At 44.3% G+C, this 16,676-nt stretch overlaps 1 protein-coding gene across 1 annotated transcript; it reads right to left on the bottom strand.

Annotated features, from left to right (window-relative positions):
* Positions 1–4,992: 4,992 nt before the first annotated feature.
* ARL9 (ARF like GTPase 9) lies at positions 4,993–13,383 on the bottom strand. The gene is made up of 4 exons (XM_081894843.1): positions 13,064–13,383; positions 9,768–9,936; positions 8,030–8,205; positions 4,993–6,849 (listed from the first exon to the last, which is right to left on the bottom strand). Exons 1-4 carry the CDS (start codon positions 13,253–13,255, stop codon positions 6,670–6,672), a joined length of 717 nt encoding a protein of 238 aa, XP_081750969.1. The 5' UTR covers positions 13,256–13,383; the 3' UTR covers positions 4,993–6,669.
* Between the last annotated feature and the right edge of the window lie 3,293 nt (positions 13,384–16,676).

Here is a 16,676-nt window from a genome sequence, read left to right as displayed (position 1 = left end):
TCAGATGGCCATCCAACCTCTCCTTAAAAACCTCCCTAGGAAGTCTCACTGAAGTGAGCAGGACTTGCCTTCAACTTAAAACACATACTGTAACCAGTGCCCAGATATAGGGACGTGGGTGGCGCTGTGGGTTAAACCACAGAGCCTAGGGCTTGGCAATCTGAAGGTCGGTGGTTCGAATCCCTGCAACAGGGTGAGCTCCCGTTGCTGAGTCCCTGCTCCTGCCAACCTAGCAGTTCGAAAGCATGTCAAAGTGCAAGTGGATAAATAGGTACCGCTCTGGCGGGAAGGTAAACGGCGTTTCCGTGCGCTGCTCTTGTTCGCCAGAAGCGGCTTAGTCATGCTGGCCACATGACCCGGAAGCTGTACGCCGGCTCCCTTGGCCTATAGAGCGAGATGAGTGCCGCAACCCTAGAGTCGGCCACGACTGGACCTAATGGTCAGAGGTCCCTTTACCTTTACCTAAACAAGCTATAGCTTAGGGCCCCACTCTCTTGGGGGCCCAAAAAAATTTAAAGGGGCAAAAACTGGATGTACATTTCCAAAATATAAGATAAAAAACAAATAAAACCTACATACAGCAACAGTGTTTTGCGTTGTGTAGGCTCCTGTGATGCAAGTAATGGGCCCCACCAACTCCCTAAAATATCACTGGTTTGCTCATTTCTATAGGGTGCCTACCTTCTGCATGTGCAAATGGCTTTAGATACCTATTCAGTCCATAAATGACCATATAGCATATATTCAACACAAAAAACAGCAACAATTTCTTCAGTAGCTGGACGCGGGTGGCGCTGTGGGTTAAACCACAGAGCCTAGGGCTTGCCGATCAGATGGTTGGCGGTTCGAATCTCCGCAACGAGGTGAGCTCCCGTTGCTCGGTCCCTGCTCCTGCCAACCTAGCAGTTTGAAAGCACGTCAAAGTGCAAGTAGATAAATAGCTACCGCTCCGGCAGGAAGGTAAACAGTGTTTCTGTGTGCTGCTCTGGTTCGCCAGAAGCAGCTTACTCATGCTGGCCACATGACCCAGAAGCTGTACACCGGCTCCCTCAGCCAATAAAGCGAGATGAGCGCCGCAACCCCAGAGTCGGCCACGACTGGACCTAATGGTCAGGGGTCCCTTTACCTTTAACTTCAGTAGCTTAGGGCCTCATCAAACCTAAATCTGGCCAACTGTAACCATATTGGGAGGGCAAGTCTCTTGCACAGCATGTCAGCACCTGTTAACTTTTGAGTGTATGTGATGCTTGCTTCAAGGGTCAGCATCAGACACGGTAGGCCACCAGGGTCTCCTGACCTTGCACCTCCTCCTTGCTCCCACTCCCTGTTCACATGTTCTTTGAAGGAGAGATGTTGCAATGGAAACTGACCCCTTGGCAGCTAGGGGTTGGGCCCAGGGCGAAAGGGCAGGCAAGCAGGAAGAGCCCCCCCCCTTCACCAACTAAGGTCATCTTGCTAAATGCCCCCCCCAAAAAACTAGAGCCATTACTGCTCTACCCCCCCCCCAGTAGCAACGTTGCTCAGCCTGGTCCAACTGGGGACAAATGTTGACCTTGTCCATAGCATTGCATTTGGCTAGCTGGATTTGCATGCTATGTTGAAGGTTTGAGCGCAAGCAGGATACTGGGTGGAAGATGCTCTTGATTTGATATCGACTAAGTTATTGTGAACTGTAGTGTTGCTTGCATGTATGTTAACATGAAGGTGCATGTGGGAATGCCTTCTTCCTCGTAGATAAATCTTCCTGCACATAAAAGTGGTATGAGAGGAGAAACACCAGGCTGGACCCTTTTCCCTGACATTACAGTGGTACCTTGGGTTACATACACTTCAGGTTAGACGCTTCAGGTTACAGACTCCGCTAACCCAGAAATAGTACCTCGGGTTAAGAACTTTGCTTCAGGATGAGAACAGAAATCGTGCTCCGGTGGCACGGCAGAAGGCGGCCCCATTAGTTAAAGTGGTGCTTCAGGTTAAGAACAGTTTCAGGTTAAGAACGGACCTCCAGAACAAATTAAGTACTTAACCTGAGGTACCACTGTATAGCTTTTGGACTTTTTAAAATAAAGAGATTTTTCTCCACCCTGTGGAGGCTTTCAATTCAGCCTACACCTTGGATTTTGCTCCCAAGTTCGGGGAGGGAACAATCGGTATAATCCACAAGGGCAGCCTTTTGCAGCTTGGATGCCCACCAGCTGTTTGGGGCTACAACTGGTACTGCTTTGGCAAAGGCCGCACCAGCGTTGTCTCCGTCACGTGTTTCATTGAAATAAATGCAAGCTGCTCAAGAACAGAAAAGGTGCTGGTGGGCTGCGCCCAAGGAGACAGGAACCGGTTCAAATGAGTCAGGAGAGACGGGTGAATCAGCTGGCTAAGTAACGTTGCCATCTTTGTCCTCCAATGGTATCTCTATAAAGCCCTCCCCATTTCCTATTTCGTCTGCAACTGTGTGCTGCTGCTATTACATGACTTTGTGTTGAATATTATAAAGGGGTTGATGGATGTTTTCTGATACTTCCCGAAACAGTGTGGGGGGGCACACTGGATGCTGAGTAAATGAGAGTGTATAAATAGCTATATAAATAGGCTCCGTATGCACTAGACATTTAAAGCACTTTCATACCACTTAAAACTGCCATAGCTTCCCCTCCAAAGACTTCTGGGAAGTACTATGTGCTAAGTCGGCTGAGAGTTGCTTGTTGTTGTTGTTTAGTTGTGTCCAACTCTTCGTGACCCCATGGACCAGAGCACGCCAGGCACTTCTGTCTTTCACTGCCTCCCACAGTCTGGTCAAACTCATGCTGGTAGCTTCGAGAACACTGTCCAATCATCTCGTCCTCTGTCGTCCCCTTCTCCTTGTGCCCTCCATCTTTCCCAACATCAGGGTCTTTTCCAGGGAGTCTTCTCTTCTCATGAGGTGGCCAAAGTCTTGGAGCCTCAGCTTCACGATCTGTCCTTCCAGTGAGCACTCAGGGCTGATTTCCTTCAGAATGGATGCGTTTGATCTTCTTGCAGTCCATGGGACTCTCAAGAGTCTCCTCCAGCACCATAATTCAAGAGCATCAATTCTTCGGCCTTCAGCCTTCTTTATGGTCCAGCTTTCACTTCCATACATCACTACTGGGAAAACCATAGCTTTTACTATACGGACCTTTGTTGGCAAGGTGATGTCTCTACTTTTTAAGAGTTGCTAGGAGGCCCCTGTTCCTCGCAAAGAGTTACAATTCCCAGTTTCCTAGGAAGAGAGATTGACTGCTAAACTGCTCCGGAAACTGTAGCTCTCTGAGGGAAATGGGAGTCTCCTAACAAACTCTCAGCACCCTTAGCAACCCACACTGCCCAGGATTTTGTGGGGGAAGCCACAACAGTTTAAAGTGATAGGATATAGTACAGATGGGGTCATAGGGGACGACATAGGATACTGGAGACAAGAACAATAAATGGTCTTGTGGTACCTTGAAGGCTATGGAATTTATTATGGCATAAGCTGTTGTGGAATGGAGTCTAGAACATCAGATGCATGAAATGTAATCCTAAATTGACAGGCATATATACACACACATAGCTGTGAAGGGGTTGGGCAAAAAATAAGCAGGTCAGAGGGAAACAAAATGCAAAAAAGAGAGGTAGTGGTAATTACATAAAAATATATAATTGCAGTGGGAATTAATATGCTGACACAGCACTGATAAGATGATTAACACATGTAGTGATACAAATCTGTCATCTCCATTCCATCAAAAGCTGATGAAACTTGACAGCAAACGCAGGTGATGAATGTTGACAGGATTGGAGTCAACAAGGAGGCAGAGAGAAACAAGAGGGAGGTATCAGCATGTTCAGGGTAACCTCGAAGTTTGCAGGAACAGCAAACGTATTTTAATAAAACAAAAAAACACCGAAGGGTAGCAGTTAACCAAAAATACTGATTTAGGGTAGTTGCAGAATGTGCAGTAACAGCTGGGAAAGGGAGAAATGGTGTGTGCATGTAGGAATGCTCTTGAGGAAATGGCCTGGAACCCTAAATAGGAGCACCTTGTCGGAGGGAGGGCACACTATAACATTTTGTTTTCACGGTTCAACAACACCATCTAACTCAGGTGGCTGGGCACCTATCGGTTTGGAAGCAAAATGGAGCTACCCAAAAATAAGGCAATGGCTTCTACATACTGCAGGGGACACCGTAGGCAAGTGGATGTACGTTTTAGTGAGTTCAAAGAATACAACACTGATCACCACCACTAAAAAAAACAAAAACCAAAAACCACCCTATCTTACAGAGACCTGTGAGCTCACAAATTTTTGATGGCAGTTATGTTTACAGAAGGGACGCGGGTGGCGCTCTGGGTTAAACCACAGAGCCTAGGACTTGCCGATCAGAAGGTTGGCAGTTCGAATCCCTGCAATGACGGGGCGAGTTCCCGTGATTCAGTCCATGCTTCTGCCAACCTAGCAGTTTGAAAGCATGTCAAGGTAGCATGGGAAGGTAAACGGCGTTTCCGTGCGCTGCTCTTGTTCGCCAGAAGCAGCTTAGTCATGCTGGCCACATGACCTGGAAGCTGTGCACCGGCTCCCACGGCCAATAAAGGGAGATGAGCGCCGCAACCCCAGTCGGTCACGACTGGACCTAATTGTCAGGGGTCCCTTTACCTTTACCTATGTTTACAGAGAAATGTGGCACTGAAGAATCTGGAGCAGTGTTTTCTGCTTGTGATTGAATAAGAACAACCCTGTTGGTTACCAGTAAAAGTAACGTAATGATCATATATTGCACTCCATGAATGGGCAGACTTCAGGTTTGTGGGATTTCCCCCCTCAACTAGAACTCCAAGATCCACCAACTGGTGCAAAAGTCATACCAATAATTTCCTCTCCCCCTAACTTTTGAGGGTACACCTCTCCCTCTCATCTTAGTGGAGAAGGGGAACCACAGGTAATCAGAAGGGGCATGGCAAACACCAGGACAATGTTAATTAAGCCAAGACAGCAAAGTAGAATAAAAATATTCTGTCTTTATATAACGGAAGTGCTTCAGCATACAACTGGAATGGAGACACTGCTAGAAAACATCTGTACAATTTCTACTGTTAACAAAAACATTGAAAGGTATCTATAGCAATAGGGATATATGTACACACAGTATTTCCTTCAGTGTAATAAGAGGTACAGTATTTAAGTAGTTTTCCTTATCTTGTCACTGTCAATACAGGTTGGTCTGCATTAACATCACCTGAGAAATTAAGTAGGGGGACGGGGAGGGAGACATGAATTTTGTTTTACTAATCCTGGCACCTGATAACACTGTTTTGGAGCTTTGAGGGGGAAGCTACCATTTTCAGGGTGAAATTATATGTGATGGCAGCAGATCCAAGATTTCAAACAAAAGTTCATTGAGCCCTGATTAGTAAATAAGTGGCATGATGTCCCCTGCCCAATGCAGCCCAGAATAAATTGAGAGGTCAAGCAAGCTTGGCTGACAATTCTGCTTCCTCCATTCTCATCCCCTTGAGCTCTCAACAGAGGAAAGGGTATCCCTTTGCCACTGTCTTTGATCTCTCTCTCCCTGAAATGGCTCTTCCTGTCCTCTTGCCACAGAACTGGCAAAGAACTAGAAATCCTTGTAAAAAGTCCTTCCCTGAGTCTCAATCAAAAAGCAAGAATGCCATCCCTTCTGTTTTATCAGTGCGGAGAAAAATGGCCAGTTAGCTAATTAACTGACTCACCAGCTCCACTCAGATCAACTGGCCAAAAGGGACACACTAATGTATGTAGACTACAAGAAAAGCCCAACAATTCATTCTGTCTTTGTCTAGATTTCCCCAGTACTACTAGTTAACAAAAGCAGGAAAATACTAAGGGTTAAGGACAGTGGTTCTGTTAGATAGTGTTTCTCCCTGGGATTATTCTGCAGAGACCATGAAGGGGTTGTGGAATCTCACTCTCTTTCTCACTCCCTTCATCATGGCAAAGAAAACAGGTGAGTGAACTGGGAACTCTCATGGTTCTCTGAATGAACAATTTTATGTCAAAACCCTCTTTAAAAAGAGGCTACAATACTCTCAATCTACATATCAGAAAGAAGAAAAAGAATAGGGGGAGTGTTGCAGAAGAAAAAGAATAGGAAAATCTCTTACACTGATTTTTAAAAAATCCTTCTGATTAAGAAAGTGAGCCTAAGAGAAAGCATACATGAAGTTCTTCAGAAACATGAAGCCCAGTGCCTCCCTGTGTCAAGGTACACACAACTAGTTCTTTGGATTGTAGATCTATGTTCTGAGCAAAATCACCTTCCTATGTAAATTTGTGCTGCTTTTCCGTAAGTCAGCCTCTCATTCAGTATAAACCACCACACAACAGAGCCTCAACTGATGGCAACAGCAGTTGTCTATACAGTATTTGGCATCTTAACTTGGGAGTGTTCAATAATCCCATTTTCTTTCCACGTGTTTAAAACAGGGTGGTTTTTCAAAGACACACATACTCTACTTTTACAACTTAAACCACAAGGTTCCTCACGACTTTGAAATCATCTTCACTGCAATTCCATACCCAAGGAATCACCACCATCACCACCATAAGATCTGAATTTAAAATAGCTCTATTTATGGCTGCAAGCTGGCAAGACAGGAATACTCTAGGTCCTAACATGGTACCCTATTCCAGCTTCCATCACACAACTTCTGACACCAGCTGTGCAATCAGTTCCCGTGTGTCTTTCAAGCTGGAAGAGATCTCGAAGCCATCTTCTGCCACATGAGTCCCGATCAGGAACATCTTTCTCTCATCTCCAATTTCAGATAATGCCAAAGCATCATGAATGTCTGTGATACAGTATGCACCTTCAATATCCTGCCCAAGAGAAATGGAAAAGGTTATACCTTAACCTACCTATCCGTGTTTTCTTCAAAGTAACACCTGCTACCTAGAGAACTGCAGAACAAAGAGCACATTGTGACCCCATTAGAAAATGGCACATTTGGAAAGCTAGCAATATCAACCATCCTGGACCCTGCAATTGGCAATTGAGACCTTGTTAGTGGTGCTCCCACTACCCAGCTGGCCGTGACCCATGACAGGGCCTTTTCAATGGTGCTACCCTGTTTGTAGAATGCTCTCTCTCTGACGAGGTGTACCTATTTTCCTCATTATTAACTTTTACAAATAATTTGAAAATATGCTGAGGCATACCCAGGCATTTGATGGCTGAAAGACACTAATGCTAACAACCCTGAGATGACTGGATGAGAGAACATTTAAAACTGATTTTAGAATGCTATTTTTTATTGTAACTGCTTTCAGAATTTTTTTTAAAGGTTTTTTTTAAAAAATGGATGTGGTTTGCTACCTTGAACTACGGGAGGAAGGGCAGGATTTAAATTGATTACAACAAAAACAACCTATCCTAAAAAGGTAAAGGGACCCCTGACCATTAGGTCCAGTCGTGACCGACTCTGGGGTTGTGGCGCTTATCTCGCTTTATTGGCCAAGGGAGTCGGTGTACAGCTTCCGGGTCATGTGGCCAGCAGGACTAAGCCACTTCTGGCGAACCAGAGCAGTGCACGGAAACGCCGTTTACATTCCCGCTGGAGCAGTACCTATTTATCTACTTGCACTTTGACGTGCTTTCGAACTGCTAGGTGGACAGGAGCTGGGACCGAGCAATGGGAGCTCACCCCGTTGAGGGGATTTGAACCGCCGACCTTCCGATCAGCAAGTCCTAGGCTCTGTGGTTTAACCCACAGCGCCACCTATCCTAGTAAGGTATTAAAGCAAGGAGCACAAACCACCAACAAAATAAAAGAGGAAGCAGGGATAGAAAAAAAGGTGAAGCTTGCTAAATAAGAGAGTCTCAGTCTCTGTGTGCAAGATACCAAAGTGAAACTCTGTTATTATCAAAAACTGAGATGCACAACTCACAATGCATCAGCTAAGAAATTGTCCCCCAGCGGAGCCATATACATTCTACAATGACACACTTTCAAAAGACAAAACTACAAATTATACTCCAAGTTCTAGAGTTCACATTTACCTGCTTATTGGCTAGAATCATAAGAGGTAAGGTGGAGTTACTCTGGACCAACTGATGCAGAAGCTTCTTTGCAACAGGCAAGCGTTTATGATCTGCTGAGTCCACAACATAGATTAGTAGCAGGATTCTTGGCAAGTACTTCTTCCAATAGTCCCGTAAAGACTCACTGCCTCCAACTACAAGTCAACAGAGCAGGAAGACAATGAATCAGCAAACTTGCAAACTAAAGCCCCCAATTGTTCATCAAAACCTGGTCTGTATTCCTGGAACATCTGCTTTCAAATGGTGTTTTTTTTTTGGAACTCAGGAATTCATAAAAAACTTAAGGGAGAACGCAGTCAAATTCCCTGAACAGTTTCCCACCACCACCCATCATGTCTTACAATACATATAGCTGCAGGAAAATACTGAATGCAGTACGCATTCACTCAAAACATTAGGCCATGGCTGTTGTTTATCAAACCATGCTTTCTTTGATAAGCCTGATCTCCTGCCTAGCAGCTTAAGTATGGTTAATTTACTGCCAGATAACCACCATATGAAGTCAGGGGTTGCTGTTAGTGTTTGAATTTTGATTTGTCTTCACTATGGCTTGGCATTGTTTGTGAACCCAGCATTCTTCCTTAATTATGATTTCTTTGACCACCCCATTCCAGATGCTTATGAAGCTACAAAGGCATGAGACTAAAAAACAAAACAAGCTTTCATTATTTGTTTGATTGGCTGGGAGGCAACCTGCGGTTAGCTCATGATCTGATAAACAAAGCATGTCTTAGTGTCATGTGCAAACCAGGGCACTCAATTGATTTGGGACTTCTTTTTAGTGGATAGTTTTGGGGTCTTGTATCTCATATTAGTTTTTAGACAGATCATATCCATTCCCTTTGTCATTCACTTATTAACCATTCAGTTACTATACCAAACAGACATTTTCTAATAAGTTCTTCATTCTTGTATTCCTGACCCAGCACCTATCTTTATAAACATAAAACATTTACACTCTGCTCTTCTGCAGCAAAAGCACCACTCAGGCTGGCTTATAATGTTTAAAATTTCATAAACACCTAAATAGTATTGTAAGATTAAAAAAAATTAAAAAGCATAAAATAGTGGAGAAAACACCCAGCAACAAAATAGTGATTTAACGGTGATAAAGGTCTGGGATTTGTTTTTATAAAGTGCTATTTTTGCTAACTACTTCCCTGGGAAGAGAGTTCCACAAACAAATGCCATAAATGTGAAAAAATAAATACTTCTGTTTCTGTCCTGTTTCATTTTGCTGAGCACAATCTTTTATTAACTAGAGGACAGGCTGTCCAACCAAAATGTAGAAACTGACTAGGGGGTCAACAGACGACAGTGTTTCATGTTACCATTGCAAGCCTCAAAGGCAAAACCACAGTCAATGGAGATATAATAATTGATAATGTTTTATGTATATTTGCCATGCAAAAAACAGTTGAGATGAAAGAGTCAAGGGTTATTTACTATATCAATTCCAGATGCACTTAATCGTCAGAGTGTTTTTTGGGCCAAAAGAGGACACGATTTGCATGGAGACACTCTGAGGTTCAATATCTGACATTCTAACATGACTAAAAGGATCTCAGGGGGCAGCAATGTAAAAGGCTCTTCCTCAAGATCTTAGAAAGCTGCTACCAGGAGGAGGAGTCTCCTTAAGCAAAACGTTATAATAAAGGATGCAAAAAAATGTTTCTCATGAGATACCTATGCTTACTTTCTAGGAATTCCATCTTCATTTCTTCTGTGCTGACACACACGGCATTGAAGCCCTCCGTGGGACCTGTGCTGCGCTTCACCTGGTTAGTTGCGAGTGAGTGCAGCACACTGGTTTTTCCAGCTCCATCCAAACCCAGAACCAGGATTTGCTTACTTGGTGGTACATCCTACAAGGCAAAACAACCAACAGATCATGCCAGAGATACATACCGGCCAGATGGACATACGCACTGTATGTTTCCGGGGGGGAGGGGGTGTGCCATCAAGGGTGGGGTTGTGTGTGGCAGAAAAGAAGGTAAAATGAGAAGGAAATTTCACATTAGGCAACAGTAAAATGCCTTCTGGCTCCATAACTGTCAATAACAACAGAAAGCAACAGAGCTTCCTTAACCACCCTGATTTCTTCAACCAAACTGCCTAACAGTAAGATTTTACTTTCATAAAAAAGAGAAACTGTTAGTAAGTTAATAAGGGAAAGTCACTACAGTACAGTGGTACCTCGGGTTACATACGCTTCAGGTTACAGACTCTGCTAACCCAGAAATAGTACCTCGGGTTAAGAACTTTGCTTCAGGATGAGAACAGAAATCATGCTCTGGCGGTGCGGCAGCAGCAGGAGGTCCCATTAGCTAAAGTAGTGCTTCAGGTTAAGAACAGTTTAGGTTAAGAACGGACCTCCAGAACGAATTAAGTACTTAACCCGAGGTACCACTGTATATGATTTAGTAAAATATAGCTGGGGGGGGGGATAAGGTGGAATGGAAACTTTTTGAGGGTTTTTGTTTTTAAAAAAATTGTAACACAACAGCAGTGGTAACCTGACCCCCCAAGTTACTAAACTAAATTTAATCTTCGGGAGCTTCATTTCATTGGGGCAGATCTTTAATCTGGTGGTAAGAAGATTAGCTGACAGAGGGAGAAAAGGGAAGGAGGTAAGACACAATCTGCAAAGAACAAAACCCAACCGCTGAACATGAATCATCACCAAGTCAGCTCTGCCTGCCTTAACAGATTCCTGCCAAGGTGGAAGAGCCACCCTCAGGGGGGGTTTCTATTCTAATCTCTTTCCTCTCTACGACATTAATAGGATTCCACCTTGCTGGTTTTAGTGTAATCCAACCCTGGCCTCAAAGCATCGCTGAAGTCCACAGAGCACAATGTTTATGCCTCAGTATCAGAGTGAACATGAAGAGAACTATAAAAGCTACCAAACGTTTCCAGAAATTGAACTTAGCCCCTTATTTTATGCTAGGTTCTTCCCCTCTTCCAACCAAACTAATCAACAGGTATTTTTTTACCACCTCACCTGCCCTCACTCCCTCTAATAGCAAACTGATGCAGTGTGTGCCAAAAGCTATATAACTGGAATAGCAATGCGGGGAATCAAGTGGGAAATACAGAGGTTTGCAAAAGTTGCTGTTTTACAAACAAAACAACCTTAGGTAGACAAAAGCCCCAGATAGTCATTGAAGACTGAGCATGCTCAGTAGTCATAGAATGCTGAGCGTCAGAAAAATAAGCAGAAAACTAGAATGGGAATTGAATGTTGTCCTTCAGCTATTTTCTGCTCATAGCATCCTGGAAAGAGCTTGGCTGGCATGCTGAAAAGGAGCAATTCAGAAAGGGAGGAGCATGCCCTGCAACATTTTGTTGCAGGTCTCACCTGTGTAGCTATGCTAAGACATTTGTCTAACTTTGATAACCAGAAAACAACAAACTTTCTTTCTGTTTACAAAAGCTCCCAAGTTTGGTCACTGCAAATGTGTTTTTTTGTGGCCCAGGCCAGCGACTGCTGACAAACTGAATTTATAAAATGAGCTTCTGTGCTTCCACAATACCCCTCTTTATGACCTCATTTCATCTGATACCACTGGATCTTTGTTTGGGTTGAATCTGCATGTAGGAAACCACAGAAAAACTGCAGGGGGAGAGGCATGACAATCTCCACATAGGATTTGCACATTTGTGTAGTCATTTTGTCATTTTTTACACAAAAGCTCTCATGCAGATACAGAAACATAGGTCTTTTTTTATTAGCAGAAGTTGCAAGAGAGCCAATCTGGTGTAGTCGTTAAGCGTGCTGGACTAGGACCTAGGAGACCAGGGTTCAAATCATAGGGTGAGCTTGGGCCTGCCACTGTCTTTCCACCTAACCTACCCCATAGGGTTGCTGGGAGAATAAAGGCGAGAGAGGCAGAACGATGCAAAATTTTAGCTACTTGGAGAAAAAGTGGGTTATATATATATATATTTTTAACTTCTTTTTATTCATTTTCTATAACCAAACAACAACAAAGGGAGAAAAAGAAAAATAGCCAACACATACCAAAGAAAAAAGAAAACATCAGCCAAAACAAAACACCTAAACCAACCAAAAACCAAACATTAATTAACAATAAATAATGATTGACTTCCCTCCATCTCGGTTTTGGGTTATGTGAATATTAAATCCATTCTGCAGTTTTTCATTTTTTAATGTAAACACATCGTAAGGGTTGTATTAAACCTACTGTGATTTTTATATCTCTAGAATTTGTTTCCATATATGTTATGAATTTAGACCAATCGTCAATAAACTCTGTACTTTTTTGAAAAAGTGGGTTATAAACGTAGCTGGATCAGATTCACATTCATTCAGAAATATATCTCACTGAATTAAAGAACGTTTGTGACAATCTGTGCATTCAACTTCAGCAGATAAAGCGATCTTCGGTTCCTGCAACTTTTGCCACTCCTTCTAAAAAACAGGCACGCTGCCTGGCATTTCCTCTTTCCCAGCTAGGTGAAGCAGACAATGTAGCGGAATTAAACCCTCCAAAGTACAATATTAGCAGCAGCAGCAGCAGCAGATCTTCCCAAACTATGACCTGACACTGCTCTTCCCCGCCCCAAAAACAGCAGTTTTACGGTGGGGACGGGGAGCGACAACCCTGAAAGGAAATTCGTGGGTGTGCGTAAAACCTCCCAAGTGTCTAGCCTGCATTTCGTGCATAGATGGCAAATGTAATTCTCGCACATGGGAGGCGACCAACCCACGTCTGGCTTCTTCCAAAATGTAGGAATGGAGAGTCTCACAGGACAGAAACCTAAGCAGAAGTCTATATAGAGTGAGAGCTGCCTTTCCCTTTCTGCGCGCTGGGATTCATTTCGCCCAGGCGAGCCTGAAACGCGCGCAGGCAGGGCCAGACACGCGTTCTAACTTCCGTGCTAGCTGCACGTGAGAACGGGGCCTCAAAAAATTCCGAGATATATCGGGGGAAACGCAGTGGGTTAGCTATATACATATGTGCTTACCTGGCTCTCGGGGGCCCTTGCGCAGCCCAGGGCGGCCCTTTCTTGAGAGCTGAGTAAGGGTTGCTGCTCTTGCTCCTCGGGCCCCTGAGCAGCTTCTGAGGGGAAATAGCTCCTCCACACGGCGTAGGCGACCCCGCCGGCGACAGCAACGGCCGTCCCCACCAGAGCGACCTGCCGCAGGCTGCCCGCCATAGTCAGCAGGAGGAGGAGGAGGGAGGAGGCGGCGGCTCAGGGCGCCGCCCCTGCCGCCAGGCGGGAGGCATCGTCGCCCAGGCCAAGGAAGGGAGCGAAGGGGCGCCGGCCGGCGGAGGGCGCGCACCCGCCGCGCGCGTTCTGGCGCTCCCTCAGAGGCCGCTAAGGCCGGCCTTTCCCTCTGCTCCGTCCCGAGTCGGAGTCCCTCTCTCTTCCCGCCCCGCTCGGCATTGCTCCCCTCTCACCACAGTGGCGTCCTCTCTAGCAGGAGGGCCAAGTTGAATAAAATATTTGGGGGGTGAGATTTATGTATGAGGTAAATGAGCTATAGCTTAGGGCCCCATTCTCTTGGAGGCCCCCAAGAAATTTAAAGGAGAAAAAACTGCATGTACATTTCCAAAGTATAAGATAGAAAAACAAAATAAAACCTACATACAGCAAGTGTTTTGTGTTGTGTAGGCTCTTATTTCTTATGTGCAAATGGCTTGAGATACTTATTAGGTCCATACATGACCATATTCAACACAAAAAAGGGTGGCAGTTTGTTGTTGGCAAGGGACAGCTTGACATATATATATTTTTTATGAAATATTTATTAAAGTTTTACAAAAGCATGAATAACAAAAGCACATAAAAAAGGAAATACGTGAAAAAAGAAAAAAAATACATTAAAAATGGAAATAAAAAATACAACATATAAAAGGCAAAGAAAAAATAAAATAAGTTAAAAACAAATCCGTTTTTCATAACTTTAAACTCCTTTGCTTATTTCTTTGACCTCACACCTCCCCTTTTTGTATTCCCATTTACATAATCAAGTCAGCAAATCCTTACCCTCTTTCATTTGCCTTAACTCTGTATCTTAACATTTTATAACTCTATATTTTCATCCAATATCAATTCATTTTTGCATATTCTTGTTAATTTTGTTGCTAATACCACTTATTTTCAATCCACCATCATTTTAACATTCTTTAATTTTACAGTGTTTCTGCAGGTAGTCTTTAAATTTCTTCCCGTCTTTTTCCACCAACTCTTCTCCCAGGTCTCGGATTCTGCCAGTCATTTCCGCCAATTCCATATAGTCCATCACCTTCATCTGCCACTCTTCCAGGGTGGGTAAATCTTGTGTCTTCCAATACATACTTTGCAATAAGTATTCTTGCTGCTGGGACAGCTTGACATATAAAGGGCCCCGTTACCTTCAGTAGCTTAGGGCCTCATCAAACCTAGATCTGGCCCTGGGGGGGGGGGCGGGATGTAAGCCCCGCTTTGCATAACCGATTGCATGCTACCCACCCACCCACCCCATTTGAATGGGAATCTCCCGCAATATTGAGGGGACGCGGAGGAGGGGAGCTGCACTCCTCAAATATTTTATAGCAGTTGGTGCCTAGTTTAGTCCGTCAGAGCATAGGAGCCAACTCCAATGCAGAGGACCAATTGCCCCCCATCCAATAAAATATTTGAGGGGGTCTCCCCCTCCAAAGGGGACACGGGTTGCGCTGTGGGTTAAACCACTGAGCCTAGGGTTTGCCGATCAGAAGGTCGGCGGTTCAAATCCCCACGACGACGGGGTGAGCTCCCATTGCTCAGTCCCAGCTCCTGCCAACCTAGCAGTTCGAAAGCACGTCAAAGTGCAAGTAGATAAATAGGTACCGCTCTGGCGGGAAGGTAAATGGCATTTCCGTGCGCTGCTCTGGTTCGCCAGAAGCGGCTTAGTCACGCTGGCCACATGACCTGGAAGCTGTACGCCGGCTCCCTCGGCCAATAAAGCGAGATGAGCGCCGCAACCCCAGAGTCGGTCACGACTGGACCTAATGGTCAGGGGTCCCTTTACCTTTACCCCCTCCAAAGTTGATGGGCAATGCCATTCAAATAGTGTGTGTGTGCCATGTCATGTGATCAGTTGTGTGGGGTGGCCCTTATCTCTCCCCCCCCCCAGTATTCAAGTGGGCACCCCTGCGTCAGAGGGAAGGCTCACTTCCTTCCAAGTTAATATGGGCTAGCCCACCCATGAGGCAAGGTGAGGTGACTGCCTCAGGTGGCAGGATCTACAGGTGCAGCGGAACCCGATGTCACAGAATCATAGCGTTGGAAGGGAGCCTGAGGCTCTAGGCCAGCGTTTCCCAAACTTAGGTCTCCAGCTATTTTGGGGCTACAACTCCCATCATATCTAGCTGGCAGGATCAGTGGTCAGGGATGATGGGATTAGTAGTCCAAAAACAGCGGGAGACCCAAATTTGGGAAACCCTGATGTAGCCCAATGCCCTGCAATGCAGGAATTGAGCTATCCAGCTAATTTTTTTGCACCTATCATGGAATCCAAGGTGGCATACAGGGGTGCCAATTTGAATAACATATTGGGAAAAGTTCTTGATGTTCACCTGGACTGGTTCAGGTCCTACCCTCCGGAGTAGGAGAAAACAGGCTTGCTCCATCTTCCATGTGACCCCTTTCCAGGCTAAACATGCCAAACTCCATCAAAAGGCTTGATTTCCAGACCCTTGATCATCTTGGTCACCCTCCTCTGCACACAATCCAGCCTGTCAATATCCTTCTGAAATTGTGGCACCCAGAACTGGACACAATACCCCCAAGAGTTGTCAGACTAATGTAGAATAAGAGCAGGACAATTACTTTTATTGAGCAGGACACTATACTCCTGTTGGTGCAGCTAAGGATAGCATTAGCTTGTTTTGCTGCTGTATCACACTATGGTGGCCTACTAGGATCCCGAGATCCTTTTCACATATACAATCCAGGTAAACCCCATCTTATATCTGTGTAGCTGGCTATTTCTGCCCAAGTGTAGAACCTTACATTTGTCCTTATTGAAATTCATTGTTAGTTTTGCATGGAAAGGAACATAAATGTGATGGCATAGAAATTGATTTTTAAAAAAATCACAGAAGGCAAAGATACACATTGAGGCAGACAGAGTTAGGACATATTTCTTTAAAGTATTATTCCTGTGCGAAGATGTATATGGTAAAGATTGGAGCTAAAAGAGGTTTGTTCCTCACGTTCTTTGTATTTTGGTGTCAAATATTCTTGTGACATCCAACAAGTTTCCATCTCAATTTAACACTGACAGTATGAGAAGTAGTATGTGGCAGAATTTATTATTTGACAATTGAGAAAATGAGATTATGACATTTATATGTGATCCTAAAACTGGAGTTTTCTGGATAGCTTAAAGTGGGGGAAGATGCAAATAATTATTAAAAAAGAGTATTGCTAGCACACATGTATGGAGGTGCTTATAAACCCAAACCTAAAAATTTAACAGTTAAAATTATGGGTGTCAAAATATAAAATGGAGCATATGTGAAAATTTGCTTCAACTGTACATTCCACATATCCAATATTGATTATTAGGTACCAGCGATGTTTGCACCATTTAAGTATCAGGGTCACT

Source organism: Podarcis melisellensis (genome assembly GCF_964234715.1).
Source record: "Podarcis melisellensis genome assembly, chromosome: 17".
NCBI lineage: Eukaryota > Metazoa > Chordata > Lepidosauria > Squamata > Lacertidae > Podarcis > Podarcis melisellensis.
This window is presented reverse-complemented; position numbering and strand designations above follow the sequence as displayed.